Source organism: Bombina bombina, chromosome 5 (genome assembly GCF_027579735.1).
Source record: "Bombina bombina isolate aBomBom1 chromosome 5, aBomBom1.pri, whole genome shotgun sequence".
In the NCBI taxonomy this organism is placed as follows: Eukaryota; Metazoa; Chordata; class Amphibia; order Anura; family Bombinatoridae; genus Bombina; species Bombina bombina.
The window spans coordinates 284,573,917-284,591,798 of NC_069503.1; the positions used below are offsets into that span (position 1 = coordinate 284,573,917).

A 17,882-nucleotide genomic window follows, 5' to 3' on the forward strand; every position below is an offset into this window, starting at 1 on the left:
TCAGATTTTTCTAACTTAATTCCGATTGGCTGATAGAATCCTATCAGCCAATCGGAATTCGGCGGACGCCATCTTGGATGACGTCATTTAAAGGTACATCATTCGTAGTTCAGTAGTCATCCGGGATGGATGCTCCGCGGCGGCGGAGCAAAGAAAGAAGATTGAAGATGCCGCCGGAAGAATGAAGACTTTGCTGCCGCTTGGAGGAAGACGTCGCCGGAGGAAGAATTCTTCTTTGCCGCTTGGAGGAAGACATCTCCGGAGGAAGAATTCTTCTTTGCCGCTTGGAGGAAGACATCGCCCGGATCGGATCAGGAGTTCGGCCCGGTGTGGTGAAGACAAGGTAGGGAGATCTTCAGGGGGGTAGTGTTAGGCTTTTTTAAGGGGGGTTTGGGTGGTTTTAGAATAGGGGTATGTGGGTGGTGGGTTGTAATGGGGGGGGGTATTGTATTTGTATGCAAAAGAGCTGAATTCTTTGGGGCATGCCCCACAAAAGGCCCTTTTAAGGGCTGGTAAGGTAAAGAGCTTTGAAATTTGTTTAATTTAGAATAGGGCAGGGAATTTTTTTTATTTTGGGGGTTTATTATTTTATTAGGGGGCTTAGAATAGGTGTAATTAGCTTAAAAATCTTGTAATCTTTTTTTTATTTTTTGTAATTTAGTGTTTGTTTTTTTTGTAATTTAGTTTAGTTAATTTAATTGTATTTTTAGATAGATGTTTGTAGTTTATTTAATTTATTGCTAGTGTAGGTGTATTTGTAACTTAGGTTAGGATTTATTTTACAGGTAATTGGGTAATTATTTTAACTAGGTAGATATTAAATAGTTAATAACTATTTAATAGCTATTATACCTAGTTAAAATAATTAACAATTTACCTGTAAAATAAATATTAACCCTAACATAGCTACAATGTAATTATTAATTATATTGTAGCTATCTTAGGGTTTATTTTATAGGTAAGTATTTAGATTTAAATAGGAATATTTTAGTTTATAAATGAATTAGATTAATTTAATATAAATTTAGTTAGGGGTGTTAGGGTTAGATACAGTTAATATAGTTAATATAAATACTATAGTAACTATATTAACTATATTAACCCTAATATAATTAGGGTTAATATAGTTAATATATATAATGTAATGCCTATATTAACTATAATATACTTAGGGTTAATATAGATAATATAGCTGGCGGCGGGGTAGGTAAATTAAATAAGGGGTTAATCATTTTAATAGAGATGGCGGCGGTGTAAGTGGCTTACATTAGGGGTTAATAATATTAATATAGCTGGCGGCGGTATAGGGGGATTAGATTAGGGGTTAATAATTTTTATATAGGTGGCGGCGGTGTAAGGGGTCAGATTAGGGGATAGATAAGGTAGATGACAGCGGTGTAAGGGGTTCTAATTAGGGGATAGATAAGGTAGATGGCGGCGGTTTTAGGGGCTCACAGTAGGGGGTTAGTTTATGTAGATGGCGGCGGGGTCCGGGAGCGGCGGTTTAGGGGTTAATAACTTTATTAGGGATTTCGGGGGAGGGGATCGCGGTTGACAGGTAGATAGACATTGCGCATGCGTTAGGTGTTAGGTTTATTTTAGCAGATCGCGGTTGACAGGGAGATAGACATTGCGCATGCGTTAGGTGTTAGGTTTATTTTAGCAGCCAGTTTAGGGAGTTACGGGACTCCAATCGTCAGCGTAAGGCTTCTTACGGCTGCTTTTTGTGGCGAGGTGAAAATGGAGTAAGTTTTCTCCATTTTCGCCACGTAAGTCCTTACGCTGCATATTGGATACCAAACTGCGCGGGTTTGGTATACCTGCCTATAGCCCAAAAAACTACGGGCGACGGCAGAAATATACGCACGTAACTTCTAGGTTACGCCGTATATGTGATACCAAACCCGCGCAAATATTGGCGTCGCCGGCTTTTGCGGGCGACGATTTTTATCGGATGGACCCCACAAGTTTTAACATTGTTAAGAAAAGAAAACTTCTAATGCATGTAAAGAATCCCAGATAAAATTAATAAATATGATTTATATTACACCGCAAAGGATTGCAGTGTGGTATAAGATTGAGAAACAATGTCCAAAATGTAGTGCAACTCACGTGAATATGATACACTGATTCTGGCAATGCCCAAAAATAAGACAATTTTGGCAAAAAATGTATTTAACAAATTTCCCTTAAGCCCAACATATTTTTTTTCAGAATTAAACATGATTACATTATCAAACTATAGGCTGGCCCCTGTCAGCTCCTATAAATATCTTGGTATTTGGCTTGATCCTAACCTGTCAAAACTGTATCCTAAAATTAAGCCCTTTTTGGAAATAAATCATGTCTATGTCTTGAGGTTGAGAAACGTATTGTAAAATAAATGCTGATCCCAGCAATCGATTACGGGGATGTTTTGTATGTGTCTGCGCCTCAGATCCATCTCAGCAAACTTAAAGTGAATGTAAATTTTGATGAACCAGTGCCCGGTTTTTAATAATCCTATTAAAAACAGGTGCACTTTCATTCATCAAACTTTACATTTCACTCATTTTGTTAAAATACTTACCTTTTCTTTGTGAAAGCCGCTCCAGCGCTTCCCCTGCCTGTCGCAAGCCTCTTTACATTAGAAATGATGATCCTGGCCTTCCTCCAATCACGGCGTTGCTTTAGGCAATAATTCCCCCGAGGGAGAAGCCATGATTGCAGGATGCCGGGATTGTCAGTGCTGACGTATGAAGAGGCTTGTGATGGGCTGGAGAAGCACTGGAGCGGCTTTCAAGAAGAAAAGGTAAGTATTTTAACAAAACCAATGAAATGTAAAGTTTGATGAATGAAAGTGCCCCTGTTTTTAATAGGATTTTTAAAAACCGGGCACTCATTCCGCAAACTTTACATTCACTTTAAACTCTCTATAACTCATGATGCCTATTTGTTCTGCAATGTGATTACAAAACTCATTATTGTGATATGTTAAAAGAACTAAACTAGACTGTAAATTAATAAAAGACCTACCTTGTGTCTGTGTATATCTATGTAATAAATATAATGTAACTATTTGTACATTATGTAATGTATTGCTGTCATATTCCAGGACATACTTGAAAACAAGAGAAATCTCAATGTATTTATTTTCCTGGTAAAACATTTTATACATAAATAACAATAGAGCAATGTATTTACTTTATTGTCTTAGAAGTAACGTATTTTCTGTAGTGCCTGAAAACCATTGGTTTTTGCAACTCTTATGTTGCAATACATTTGTAATATTTAGAAATCAAATTGCAGTTTCTATAAAAGTATTATAACCTTTGAATTGAGGCAGATGCTCTGCTAATTGAAAACCCATCTGTAGTTCAAACTTAAAAAAGGTTTTGAAAAGTATTCATATTCTGTTTCTTACTGATTTCAAAGAGTTTGCTATTAAGAAAAGAGAACTTATCACAGTGGAAGAACTGATGCATACAAAATGTGTGCTCTCCTCTCACCAAAAAAGAATGGCTTGCAGCCTCATAGAAACAGCACAATGTGTCTACTACATGATGTCATCTCCAGAAGCCAGAGAGTGCCGTTTTTGTTTTATTTCAAGAGCCTTTTCATATTGCGGTTTTAGCATGATGGGAATCTGGATGGACACATTTCCTGTTTAATTTAGAGGCTTCAGACTTTCCATGCATTTCTGATTTATGAATGACAGCCGCAGCCAATTAGGAAGAATTATTATGCTACTAAGCCTCATGTACATTTATGAAGACTTAGCAGGCGTGCAGTGCGGTACATATTTCACAGGGAACACTCTATTATCTATTGCCGGTGGTAACTTGATCAATTAGGTGTGTTAATATTAAATAAATATATCACCAGCTGCTGGAGGGTCTGGTGTTGCACCCTCTAAAGATGCTAAATCTCATCACTACAGTATTTAGACAGTAGAAAATTATATTTTGAAATTGACTACAATGTATTGAATATACAATATACTCTGTGCTCAGGCTTATTGCTCATTTAATATTGTTTCTGGGTTTACCTTAAAGGGACCAGAAACACAATTTTTTTTCTTTCATAATTCATATAGAACATACAATTTTAAATAACTTTCCAATTTACTTCTTCTATTACTGAACACATTGGTAAGTGAAGGACAAGAGGCATATATGGGCAGCCACCAATCAGCAAATGAAAGTAAATTGGAAAGTTGTTGAAAATTTTATTCTCCGGGCCGATTTACTAATGTCAGTCTCACATGATATGCTGCAGCATATCATTTCCGACAGACATTGCTGAATGTGAACTGCTTATGCAATGCCGTCCCCTGCAGATTCCCGGCCAATCAGCAGGGGGTGTCAATCAACCCGATCGTATTCGAACAGGTTGATTGCTGTACGCCGATCAGAGACCGCTGCTTCTTATCTGCTGTTTCCGGTGAGCTTGAAGGCTCAGGCAGAAACAAGGGGAACAGGGGCCATTCGGCCCTTGTTAAATCGAACCCCCTATCTGAATCATGAAAGAAATGTTTTGGGTTTCATCTCCCTTTAAAGTAATATTGGAAAGCAACATGGAAAATGTAGAATGCACAGACGTTCAAATGCCTTAAATGTATTCCTACTGTCATATTTACTTTGGTTTTTTTTTATAATTTGATGAAAACAAACTTATGTAGAGTCAGAAGCAGTAGTGCTCTGCTGGGAGCTAGCTGTTGATTAGTGTCTATGAACATATGCCTTTTGTCATTGGCTCACCAGATGTGTTCAGGTAGGTCCCAATATTGCATTATTGCTCTGTTGTCTTTTATAGGCTAGAATACAAATGGAGCTAAAAAATATTAGCGTTATTGAACGCTAACACTGCTCAATTTAAATCAATAGCACTTCTGTTGTTGTGCTCATATTACAAGTTGAAAAAAAGGAAAAAAGTTGTGTTGTATATAGCTATATGTGTGTGTGTGTTTGTGTATAAATATATATATATATATATATATATATATATATATATAAAAATAAATATATATATATATTTAAATATGTAAAACCAAGGCACAACTTAACAATCCTCATACAAACTTGCCAGTCTAGATGTGGTATCTGCGCAAATAAAAAAGAGAAGGCTGTCTCTGCAAGTGGTTAGATGTCTCCCATACAAATATTGAGAGCTCTCTGCTAGGTAAAAGCTTGCAATGGAGGTTAAAGTACAGAGGGGGAAACGGGTGTTTTTTAAAACTTGAATATTACATTTAATACAAATACAATTAGTTTTTTTTTAATATTTTAGTGAAAATTAGCGACTTATAAACTGGTGAAAAAAAACAGTGAGAACTGAAGTGTGACAATGTTTATAGGATTACCCTGGGATTTGAGAGAACATTTCATATATGCCCATGGAATGCTGTGTTCAGCCCATTTTACAAAAAACAAAACAATTATGTGTTGTATTTTTAAGTATGAATTTCTTGCTTTTTTTGCACATCCAGTGCACTTAAATTATGATTTATGCTGTGCATAGTTTATACGATTTATTCCTGTAAAATTTACCTTCAAAGAGTTTTGGTGAACAATTTTAAACAATTTTTGATGCACCTTAACAATACAATTTTTACCTGCATATTTTTGTGTGAATGGTTAAATTATTCATTTTATATTATTTTTAAATTACGATTTTCATTGTGCACTTTTGTAATGTATGCATCTCCTTCCCGTACGAAAATACTGTATACTCCCCTTAGTGAGACACCCTGTTTTCAGGATAAAAAGTGGATTTATATAATTCCACCAGGGAAATAGGACTGGCCAGCATTCTTATAGAACCTCACCAGCCCAGAAACCTTTTTACAATCAGGCCCATTGTCACCAAACAGAATGCACTGTCCAGTCTTATCCTACATTGTGTGAGTTTAATAAATGACAGTTTGGGATTTCACTTCCGTCTTCAGACTAAACACAGGGATGAAACTCTGAAACGTCATTTATTAAACTCATGCATTGGAGGAAAAGACTGGAGAGTGCCTTCTGTTTGGAGAGTGTAATACTTTATTTTAATATGTTTTTAATGTGTTTTGTTATACTATTATTCTATCACTCACATTCACGCTCAAGTGCAACACATAACTCACAACTTTAATTAAAAATGTATGTAATTTGAGCAATGTTTAGTGTGGCCGTGCTATCAATTGAAAGTATAGTGCGCAATAAAGGGATGTCAGGCATGCCAAACATTCTCTGGTAATTCTGTTTTACCATGGATTTGTAATACCAGATTGTGCGCTAATCTTAGCACGGTCACGCAATATTTATAGGGCACCCTGCTTTGAATACATCATGATATATATAATTTATTTATTTTTTATATTCTTATGACTAAGTCATCCTACCTTATCTCATCAATTAAAAAAACAAACAAAAAACAACGTGATTAAAAGGTAGTTGTGTTTTTTGAAACACCTATTTAACATATTTAAAATTATACATTCTACTTTCTACATGCTGATGCTAGATGAAAAAAAAATACTTGTGCAGCAGTAAACATATCATCTTGTGAGAGACATGCATAATAATTAATTAATTAATTAAACCACTTTATTTCCCTTATGCCTCCATCTATAGATTAAATCACTGGCAATATTTGAGATGGTAAAATGATGATATTGTTAAATAGAAGCCACCTTGTCTGTACTAAAACATCTGAATAACATACAGATAGTAAATTGATACATCTCCTCATTAGTGCCAAAATATAAGCAATGTCAATTATGTTTTTTTTTACCTAATCTGGCTATTATATGCAACAGCACAATGCACTTTGTGTGAACCCTATAAATTATTTTGCTTTGTCAATTTCAATCTATGTGAATGTTACAACTCATAGAATTGTTGCACCACCACAGCTGGGTAATTAAATCTTTGACTTTGCATGCAATGTTCCTTCAATGTTTTTTGCCTGTTTTATTTAATCAGATCGTTGCCCCAGGCAGAGACAGTGAAGGGTATAAATCCTATTATAATAGTGTTTTTAAAGATATTTCATCTAAAAAGAAAAAAAATCTAAAATGTTTTTGGTTTTATCTTAACTAGCTTTTGTAAATTGGGTTAAGCAATCGATATTCTAAACATGGTCTTTGAATTTATTTAGGAGTTATTGTTATTTATTTATTTTGCATTAGGCAGAATACATTTTACACCCAGTTCTTGTCATTCTGCAATTACTGGGTTATCTAGTACTTGTTGTTAAAGAGACATATAAAGGGATACTAAACCCAATTTCTTTCATGTAATTAGCAAGAGTCCATGAGCTAGTGATGTATGGGATATACATTCCTACCAGGAGGGGCAAAGTTTCCCAAACCTCAAAATGCCTATAAATACACCCCTCACCACACCCACAAATCAGTTTTACAAACTTTGCCTCCGATGGAGGTGGTGAAGTAAGTTTGTGCTAGATTCTACGTTGATATGCGCTCCGCAGCAGGTTGGAGCCCGGTTTTCCTCTCAGCGTGCAGTGAATGTCAGAGGGATGTGAGGAGAGTATTGCCTATTTGAATTCAATGATCTCCTTCTACGGGGTCTATTTCATAGGTTCTCTGTTATCGGTCGTAGAGATTCATCTCTTACCTCCCTTTTCAGATCGACGATATACTCTTATATATACCATTACCTCTACTGATTCTCGTTTCAGTACTGGTTTGGCTTTCTACAACATGTAGATGAGTGTCCTGGGGTAAGTAAGTCTTATTTTCTGTGACACTCTAAGCTATGGTTGGGCACTTTTATATAAAGTTCTAAATATATGTGTTCAAACATTTACTTGCCTTAACTCAGGATGTTCAACGTTCCTTATTGCAGACAGTCAGTTTCATATTTGGGATAATGCATATGAATTAATCAATTTTTTTCTTACCTTAAAATTTGACTTTTTCCCTGTGGGCTATTAGGCTCGCGGGGGCTGAAAATGCTTCATTTTATTGCGTCATTCTTGGCGCGGACGTTTTTGGCGCAAATTTTTTTTTCTGTTTCCGGCGTCATACGTGTCGCCGGAAGTTGCGTCATTTTTTTGACGTTTTTTTTGCGCCAAAAGTGTCGGCGTTCCGGATGTGGTGTCATTTTTGGCGCCAAAAGCATTTAGGCGCCAAATAATTTGGGCGTCTTTTTTGGCGCTAAAAGATATGGGCGTCTCTATTGTCTCCACATTATTTAAGTCTCATTATTTATTGCTTCTGGTTGCTAGAAGCTTGTTCACTGGCATTTTTTCCCATTCCTGAAACTGTCATTTAAGGAATTTGATCAATTTTGTTTTATATGTTGTTTTTTCTATTACATATTGCAAGATGTCTCCGTTTGTCCCTGGGTCAGAAGCCACTTCTGGAAAAATGCTTAACTGAGTTTCAGTTCTACCAAAGCTAAGTTCATTTATTTTAAATGTTATAAAATGGTTTGTAATAAGTTATTATGATATACTTTTACATGCAGATTCCATTAGTATTTATGCTTTATACATTTCCATTCTTAAGTGCAAGAAATGTTTAGAAGATTTATAAGAAATATTTTTTCTGATTAAGGCTATGTCTGACTTCGTGCCTTCTAATACGATTTTTAGATCTTTTTCACTTCTTTTTTAATTATTGAAGTTTCAAATGACCAACAACATACTGATTTATCCTTCTCTGATGATGTTTTTTTCTCTTTCAGAAATTCTCTTCATCAGATATTGACACTAGCAAATTTACTTTTTTATATAATTTTTTTATTATTAAAGTACATTTGTTCTTTGTTGAAGAGGTGTTGATTATTTTGGATATTAAGGTAACTAGTTCTTTAAGACTAGCTGACACTATTTCTGCCTTTTTATTTCTTCTGTGATTTCAGAGGTTTTCTTTCCAATTCCCCATACTAGGGAATGGAATAGGCTGAGAATTTTCTTTTATTTTTAAACTATATTCTTTGTCAGCAGTTAAATTCAATTTGGAGGGTTCTCCAATTTATTGGTGCTATCTCTACTCCTACTAATTATGCTATTGTTTTTATAGCAAAATAGTATTTATTTTCTTTTATATAGTTGTATCTTATTTTTGGAAAATTATTTAGTATCAGGTACTTTTCTTGGTCCTGTGATATTGCAATTTCTTCATTTTTTCTGTTTACTTTAAGATCAAGTATCAGATCATGATTTATTTTAGCATTGTTAAGGGACAACATTTACTAGACTAGGTGCCGTTGCATTTGTCTTGTTGTTTTGCATTTTGCAAGTCCTCTGTTTTGACTGGTCCTTTAAACTAGACTATCATGCTAATGATTTCATTTGTGTCTTAATTTTATTGAATATATTCACAAATGAGGGTTAATCTATGTCTTTAGCTATTTTAGCTAGAAGAATTCTGTGATTTTTTAAAAAAAAAAAAAAAAAGAAAATCCATATTTCTTTTGTTCTAAGATAATCAATTATAATTGGATTCAATTCTTAACTGTTACTATGGGCTTCAAGATTGAGTTCTAAGACTAAAACTTTAAGCTTATACTAGTTTGGTTGTTCTTATTAAGGAACAAATCCTGAGTTCTTTCCCAAGTAACATGTTTTTAATTGGGGTTCGAAATTCGCTCCCTAATGTTGCGATGCACGTGCCGTATTCCAGCTTGGCTGGTAAGGGGCAGGTTAAGACTTCTGTGAAATTTATTTGGTTCTATTTTGTCCAAATTTCTTTGATTTTATTCCAGTAAGGCTAACACTTTCTTTTAGTGTGTTTCTGTCCTATATATTTTGGATACTGTTGAGGCATGGCTGGGTACCCATGGGGTTCAAGCGCTGCTCAGACCTAGAATCTTCTGGGGTTTTTATTCCAGTTCCTTTTCTAGGAACTGGGTTTTGGAGTTTTATTCAAACTATTTTGCCTTTTTGTGGTCATTGATAGCATTATTTGTTTTCTTTAGATACAATAAATGCGTATTCTTCATTTTTCTGTTTTCATTCAGATTATTTCCTGAGGATGCGGATTCTCATATGTTTCACTTGCTCTTCAGGACATAGTTAGAGGATCTTTTTTCATAAAGCTCTTGATTCCTCACACAAGGGTCACCTTTTTTTTTAGGTTTCCAGATGGTTTATGTCACTATCTTTGTCTCTATCAGACAAGGGACAATTTGTATTGGGTTCCGTCTGTCGGTACCTTTAGTCTCTATTATTTCCTTCAGTTGCTATATATGCATAGAAGTTTTAACAGCATTGGATTCAATTCCCTTTGCTCATTTTCAATGGAAAGATCCTTTCCAGCTTTTTATGAGTGTTGTTTCTTCAACAACATGGTTGGAGGATCAATTAACCAAAAAGTTTGTTGATTCCTCAGACAAGAGTAACCTTTTTTAGATTTCCGGATAGATTCAGTGTCCATGACTCTGTCTCTGTTGGACAGGAGACGTCTGAAATTGATTTCAGCTTATCGAAACCTTCAGTCTCAATCATTCCCTTCGGTAGCCTTATGCATGGAAATTCTAGGTTCTTATGACTGCTGCATTGGACGTGTTCCCCTTTGCTCATTTTCACATGCGACCTCTTCAGCTCTGTGTGCTGAACCAGTGGTGCCGGGATTATACAAAGATATCTCATATAATATCTTTAAAACTGATTGTTCGACACCCTCTGACGTGGTACAGACCACCATCGTTTAGTTCAGGGGGCTTCTTTTTTTCTTCCAACCTGGACTGTGATCTCAACAGATGCAAGTCTGACAGGTTGGGGAGCTGTATGGGGGTTTCTGATAGCACAAGGGGTTTGAGAAATCTCAGGAGGTGAGATTACCAATCAATATTTTGGAACTCCGTGCAATTTTCAGAAGCTCTTCAGTCATGGCCTCTTCTAAAGAGAGAATCGTTCATTTGTTTTCAGACAGACAATGTCACAACTGTGGCATATATCAATCATCAAGGAGGGACTCACAGTCCTCTGGCTATGAAAGAAGTATCTCAAATACTGGTATGGGCAGAATCCAGCTCCTGTCTAATCTCTGCGGTTCATATCCCAGGTATTGACAATTGGAAAGCGGATTATCTCAGTCGCCAAACGTTACATCCGGGCGAGTGGTCTCTTCACCCAGAGGTGTTTCTTCAGATTGTTCAAATGTGGGGACTTCCAGAAATAGATCTGATGGCTTCTCATCTAAACAAGAAACTTCCCAGGTATCTGTCCAGATCCAGGGATCCTCAGGCGAAAGCAGTGGATGCATTGTCACTTCCTTGGAAGTATCATCCTGCCTATATCTTTCCGCCTCTAGTTCTTTTTCCAAGAGTAATCTCCAAGATTCTGAAGGAATGCTCGTTTTTTCTGCTGGTGGCTCCAGCATGGTCTCACAGGTTTTGGTATACGGATCTTGTCCGTGGACTCTTCCGTTAAGACCAGACCTTCTGTCACAAGGTCCTTTTTTACCATCAGGATCTCAAATCCTTAAATTTAAAGGTATGGAGATTGAATGCTTGATTCTTAGTCAAAGAGGTTTCTATGACTCTATGATTAAGACTATGTTACAGGCTCGTAGATCTGTATCTAGGAAGATATATTATCGAGTCTGGAAGACTTACATTTCTTGGTGTCTTTCTCATCATTTTTCCTGGCATTCTTTTAGAATTCCGAGAATTTTTCAGTTTCTTCAGGATGGTTTGGATAAAGGTTTGTCTGCAAGTTCCTTGAAAGGACAAATCTCTGCTCTTTCTGTTCTTTTTCACAGAAGGATTGCTATTCTTCCTGATATTCATTGTTTTGTACAAGCTTTGGTTCGTATAAAACCTGTTATTAAGTCAATTTCTCCTCCTTGGAGTTTGAATTTGGTCCTGGGGGCTCTTCAAGCTCTTCCGTTTGAACCTATGCATTCACTGGACATTATATTACTTTCTTGGAAAGTTTTGTTTTCTTTTGGCCATCTCTTCTGCTAGAAGAGTTTCTGAATTATCTGCTCTTTCTTGTGAATCTCCTTTTCTGATTTTCCATCAGGATAAGGCGGTGTTGCGAACTTTTTTTAAATTTTTACCTAAGGTTGTGAATTCTAACAACATTAGTAGAGAAATTGTGGTTCCTTCATTATGTCCTAATCCTAAGAATTCTAAGGAGAGATCATTGCATTCTTTGGATGTAGTTAGAGCTTTGAAATATTATGTTGAAGCTACTAAGAATTTCCGAAATACTTCTAGTCTATTTGTTATCTTTTCCGGTTCTAGGAAAGGTCAGAAGGCCTCTGCCATTTCTTTGGCATCTTGGTTGAAATCTTTAATTCATCATGCTTATGTCGAGTCGGGTAAATCTCCGCCTCAAAGGATTACAGCTCATTCTACTAGGTCAGTTTCTACTTCCTGGGCATTTAGGAATGAAGCTTCGATTGATCAGATTTGCAAAGCAGCAACTTGGTCTTCTTTGCATACTTTTACTAAATTCTACCATTTTGATGTGTATTCTTCTTCTGAAGCAGTTTTTGGTAGAAAAATACTTCAGGCAGCTGTTTCAGTTTGATTCTTCTGCTTATAATTTCAGTTTTCTTCATTATAAGATTTAAACTTTATTTTGGGTGTGGATTATTTTTCAGTGGAATTGGCTGTCTTTATTTTATCCCTCCCTCTCTAGTGACTCTTGCGTGGAAGATCCACATCTTGGGTAGTCATTATCCCATACGTCACTAGCTCATGGACTCTTGCTAATTACATGAAAAAAAACGTAATTTATGTAAGAACTTACCTGATAAATTCATTTCTTTCATATTAGCAAGAGTCCATGAGGCCCACCCTTTTTTGTGGTGGTTATGATTTTTTTGTATAAAGCACAATTATTCCAATTCCTTGTTTTTTATGCTTTCACACTTTTTTCTTATCACCCCACTTCTTGGCTATTCATTAAACTGTTTTGTGGGTGTGGTGAGGGGTGTATTTATAGGCATTTTGAGGTTTGGGAAACTTTGCCCCTCCTGGTAGGAATGTATATCCCATACGTCACTAGCTCATGGACTCTTGCTAATATGAAAGAAATTAATTTATCAGGTAAGTTCTTACATAAATTATGTTTTTTTTTTTCTTTTATGATTCATATAAAGCATGCAATTTTAAGCAACTTTCTAATTTACTCCTATTATTATTTGTTTTTGTTCTCTTGGTATCTTTATTTGAGAAAGCAGGAATCAAAGCAAAAGAGACAGTCTATATTTGGTTTAGCACCCTGGATAGCGCTTGCTGATTGGTGGCTACATTTAGCCACCAATTAGCAAATGATACCCAGGTGCTGAACCTAAAATGGGCTGGCTCCTAAGCTTACAGTCTTGCTTTTCAAATAGAGATAGCAAGTGAACAAAGACAATTTGATAATAGGAGTAAATTAGAAAGTTGCTTAATATTGAATGCTCTATCCGATTCATGAAAGAAAAAAATTGGGTTTAGTATCCCTTTCAGATTTTTTATTATTATTCATGCATCAAAAATTGTCTGCATTTAAAGGAATTCTAAAATCAAAATTAAAGTTTCATGATTCAGGTGGAGCATATAATTAAAAAACAACAACTTTCCAATTCACTTCCATTATCAAAATATGAGGCACAAGCTCCTACTGAGCATGTGCAAGAATTTACAGTATATACGTTTATGTACTTTGTGATTGGCTAATCACTGTGACATGAGGCGGTGGGAAGGAAAATTAAACTAACTCATTTGAAATTCCGACTGCTATTGCGTTATCTTTTTATTATGCATTTATTAATTATGCAAACACTCTATAAGTAATGGCCATTTCATTTGTATTGTTTAGAAAGATAGATAATCCCTATATTACCCATTCCCCAGTTTTGCATAAATAACACTGTTATATAATAGCCAATCAGTGCTCACTGCTGACTCATAAATAACTCCACGAGAGTGAGCACAATGTTATCTGTATGGCACATATGAACTAGCACTGTCTAGCTGTCAAATCTTCTGAGATAAGAGGTGGCCTTCAACGGCTTAGAAATTAGTATATGAGCCTATCTAGGTTTAGCTTTCAACAAAGAATAACAATAGAACAAAGCAAATTGGAAAGTTGTCTAAAATTGCATGCTCTATCTCACTGGTTTGCAAACCAGCCCTCAGGCCTCCCTAACCATCCAGGTTTTCTGTATTACCTTGGATGAGAGCAAGTAAAATAACCATGTTTACTAATCAGCTGATTATTTCTCCTGTGCTCCAGGTCAGATATCCTCAAAATGTGGCCTGTCAGGGAGGCCTGAAAACAGGTTTGAAAATTTCAAAATGTAATTTTGACTAGACTGAGCCTTTGAATTTTGAAGATATAAATGTAAAGGTTTAGTTTCTAGTCAAGTCATGTGTGCAGCAGTTTTCTCCTTGTTTATCTTTTGTGCTGAGCATAACTAGAGACATATAAAAATAAGCAAAAAAAGAGAGTGTGCAAACAAGAAAAAGGGACAAAATGAATGAAGGAATTGTATTGCAATTTTATTAACTACACATAATTACATGTTATATTGCAATCTCAAACTTTTTAATCCTCTTTTAAGACTGTTATTTTCTTTTAAAAGATAAAAAAACTGCATTGCTTTGCGGTCCTGGTATACACCACTTAAAAACCTCTTGAATGTTGTTATAGATATACTGTATATGAGCTGCTTCACATATCAACCAATCACTGTGCAGTATGTAAGAGTTTCAGGGCTCTGCATTTGTTGGAATGCACTCCAGCTTCTCTGGGGAGAGTGGAAACACTAAAATGTTTAGAGTTAAAGGAACACTAAAGTCAAAATTAAACTTTCATGATTCATATAGAGAAAATGTACTCAATCTTTTTAAAACGCACACTTTCTGTGACACCAGCTCCTACTGAGCAAGAATTCACAGCATATATATACATTTGAGATTGGATAATTGCTATCACATAATATAGGGGATGGGAAAATGGAAGTGACTTTGAAATTTGTCAGAAAAAAAAATCTACTGATTTGAAATTCAGAGTAAGTGCTATTGCATTGTATTTTAATTATGCACTTGTTAAATATGTTCTTTGGTACAATAAAATCAGGAAAAATAAATAATGAAAGTGCATTATAGCATTATTAAACATTTATGGGAAATTCAGTTTTAAATGTTTATGTCCCTTTAAAGAGACGGTAAACTCTAAAAATTGATATCATGCTTGTAAAGGAAAAACATCCACTGCTCTATTGGACTGTGAGACACTTTTATTATAAAATATTTATTTTTTAATAGAGAAACATTAATTTAAAAATATGTACTAAATGTATACATGCGGTCTTCTACAGGCAATAAAGGAAATAAATTGCTAAATTGCTTTCCTTGTGTGATGTGCTGAATCAGTTGGATTCACACATCTTCATCATGCGACTTTCATCACATATGTAGGAAAGGCAAATACTTCCTGCTAGATGTGTCACTGTTGTCACAATTCATATGAATCTCATGTTTCCTTTCCATTTGGTTACTTGTTTTTCTACTAAGTTAAAAGTGTTTACATATTGGTGGAAGATTTTAAAATACATAATAGCTGAAGATAGATATTAACCCTTTAAGGACACAGCTTTCCGTTTGCTCAATTGTTTTATGACGGAAAAATTCCGTCATATGTCCTTAAGAGGTTAAGGTACTTAGATAAATAAATAATGATATATTTATATTCATTTCTGGTTCATGGCTAAAGATGTGACTGTAAACAAGTGAAATGTATTGATGAAACATAAAAGGTTTGACCTGATAGAAGTTTAAAGGGAAAGTAAAGACAAAAGTAAACTTTTTTAATGAACATGAAACGCAATTTTTTTTCTTTCATTATTCAGATAGAGCATCTGATTTCAAACAACTTTTCAATATACTTATATTATCTATTTTTTGTTTTGTTCTCTTGGTTTATTTTGTTGTAAAGAATTGCTAGGCAGGCTCAAGAGCTGCTGATTGGTGGCTGCTGATGTGTGTACATTGTGCAGCACTAATATCAGGAAGGACATAGATTTAGAATAGAAGTAAATAGAATGTATAGCAGTGAATTAAAAATACAATATTAATATACATTTGCAAAATGCTTCAGTTAAGGTTGTGGGTGTTGCAGCAGCATCTGCAGGTCACATACAGTGTTTAGCAGGGTCATTTATACTAGAATCATTTAAGCAAGTATATGTATATTGCAGACATGCTTTTAATTGTATTTGAAATTATATTTAAAAGTTGAGGTATCAAATGATGCTAGGATCTCTTATCTGCAGTACTTGTGAAGTTAGCAGATGAATGGTTTAATGCAATAATATTTTAAATCAACTTTTTTATACATCCCACACACACACCTATAACACAACAGTTAATTAAAAAGTGTATTGTATAATTGGTTTCTCCTTAAAATGCCATTATAGTGATACAATTAAATACATCAGTTTGTTAGAGCATGTAATTGTATCACTATAATTGCAACAATGCTATGTGTTTAACCCCATAAAGGGGTTTAAACATACAGTTAAAGTGCCACTCAGGAACCACACAGCAGTACTAGTCGCACTTCCCAGTTATGTAATTAGCGCTGCTGATTGGATCCTTTGCGGTGGTAAAACACAGCTTGGCTACATCACTGCTATTTTAAATGACAAAATAAAGGTAAAGGAACAATTTGTAAACCATTTAATGCACTCTAGCAGGTAAAATGGATAATTGGGAACATTAAAAAAGGAGAAAATATTTCAGTACACTGTTCATTTAACCTAAAATGGACACACATGAATTAAAACAGCTTTAAAAGAAATATCCCACTGTAATGAAGTCAGTCATGGATGATTTATTTATATCTGATTTATTTTTGTATCATTCAGAAGTGACACTATAGAAGCTGATGGTTCTAAGCTCTGAGTTCTTATCTCCTGCTCCAAATTCATGAACTCAACATATTTTCATATGAACAATATAAGATACATAGTTTATAATTTCTTCAAATTTTCTCAGCACCTTGCACATTCTGCTCCCTAGATTATTAAAGGCTAAACTGATTTCACACATTCACCTCCCAGTGTTGGAAGACATCATTTAAAACTGATATACTTTACCTAGAGCAAAATCTCATTAACCAAGACAAACTGCCAATTGTAAACATTTCACACGTATATATACTAATATGTATTATTTTTAAAATCACTTTGGATTTTCTGTACATATTATGTTATTTTATTTCATTAAACATTTATTTATTTTTTCCAGCACACAGATTTATGTCAATATATGGACAAACATCCAGGAGGATTGCATCCAGAAAATGTGAAGGTAAGACGTAAGATTATCTGTCCAAGGTAAACATTAGAAATAAATATATATTTATGTATAAGGCAGCTGCATTTCGATGCAGCCTATATCCCGATGGGAAAAGAGTGTTCTAAGTTTGCTTGTTTATAGTTGTTTTATATGTATGTTATGTCCAAGCACATATGCAGTAACAGTGGTGACTAAGCATTCTTAAAGGGACAGTTAGGGCATGCAATTTAAAACAGCTTTCCAATTTACTTTTATCATCAAATTGGCTTTGTTCTCTTGGTAAGATAGATAAGCCAAATGTGTAAGCCCTTGAAGGCCACCTCTTATCTCAGTGCATTTTGACAGTTTTCCAATGTTAGCCACTGCTATGTGTGCCACATAGATAGCATTGTGCTCACACCCATGGAGTTATTTATGAGTTAGCATTGATTGGCAGGTATGTCAAAAGAACTGCGATAAGGGGCAGTCTGCAGAGGCTTATATACAAGGTAATCACAGAGGTAAAAAGTATATTAATTTAACTGTGTTGGTTATGCAAAACTGGGGAATAGGTAATAAAAGGATTTTTAAAAAAGTTCTGGAGTAGACTGTCCCTTTAAAAATTCATTTTTCAAACCAAAACATGGAAATGCAAGTTTTTTTTTT

General features: G+C 35.0%; 1 protein-coding gene across 1 annotated transcript in view; it reads left to right on the forward strand.

The window, feature by feature from the left end:
• Positions 1-17,882, forward strand: part of CDK14 (cyclin dependent kinase 14) — a 1,122,917-nt gene that overhangs the window by 508,616 nt on the left and 596,419 nt on the right. The window contains exon 7 of the mRNA XM_053714025.1: positions 17,187-17,249. Coding sequence (XP_053570000.1) covers positions 17,187-17,249 — 63 coding nt within the window. The remainder of the gene's footprint in view (positions 1-17,186; positions 17,250-17,882) is intronic.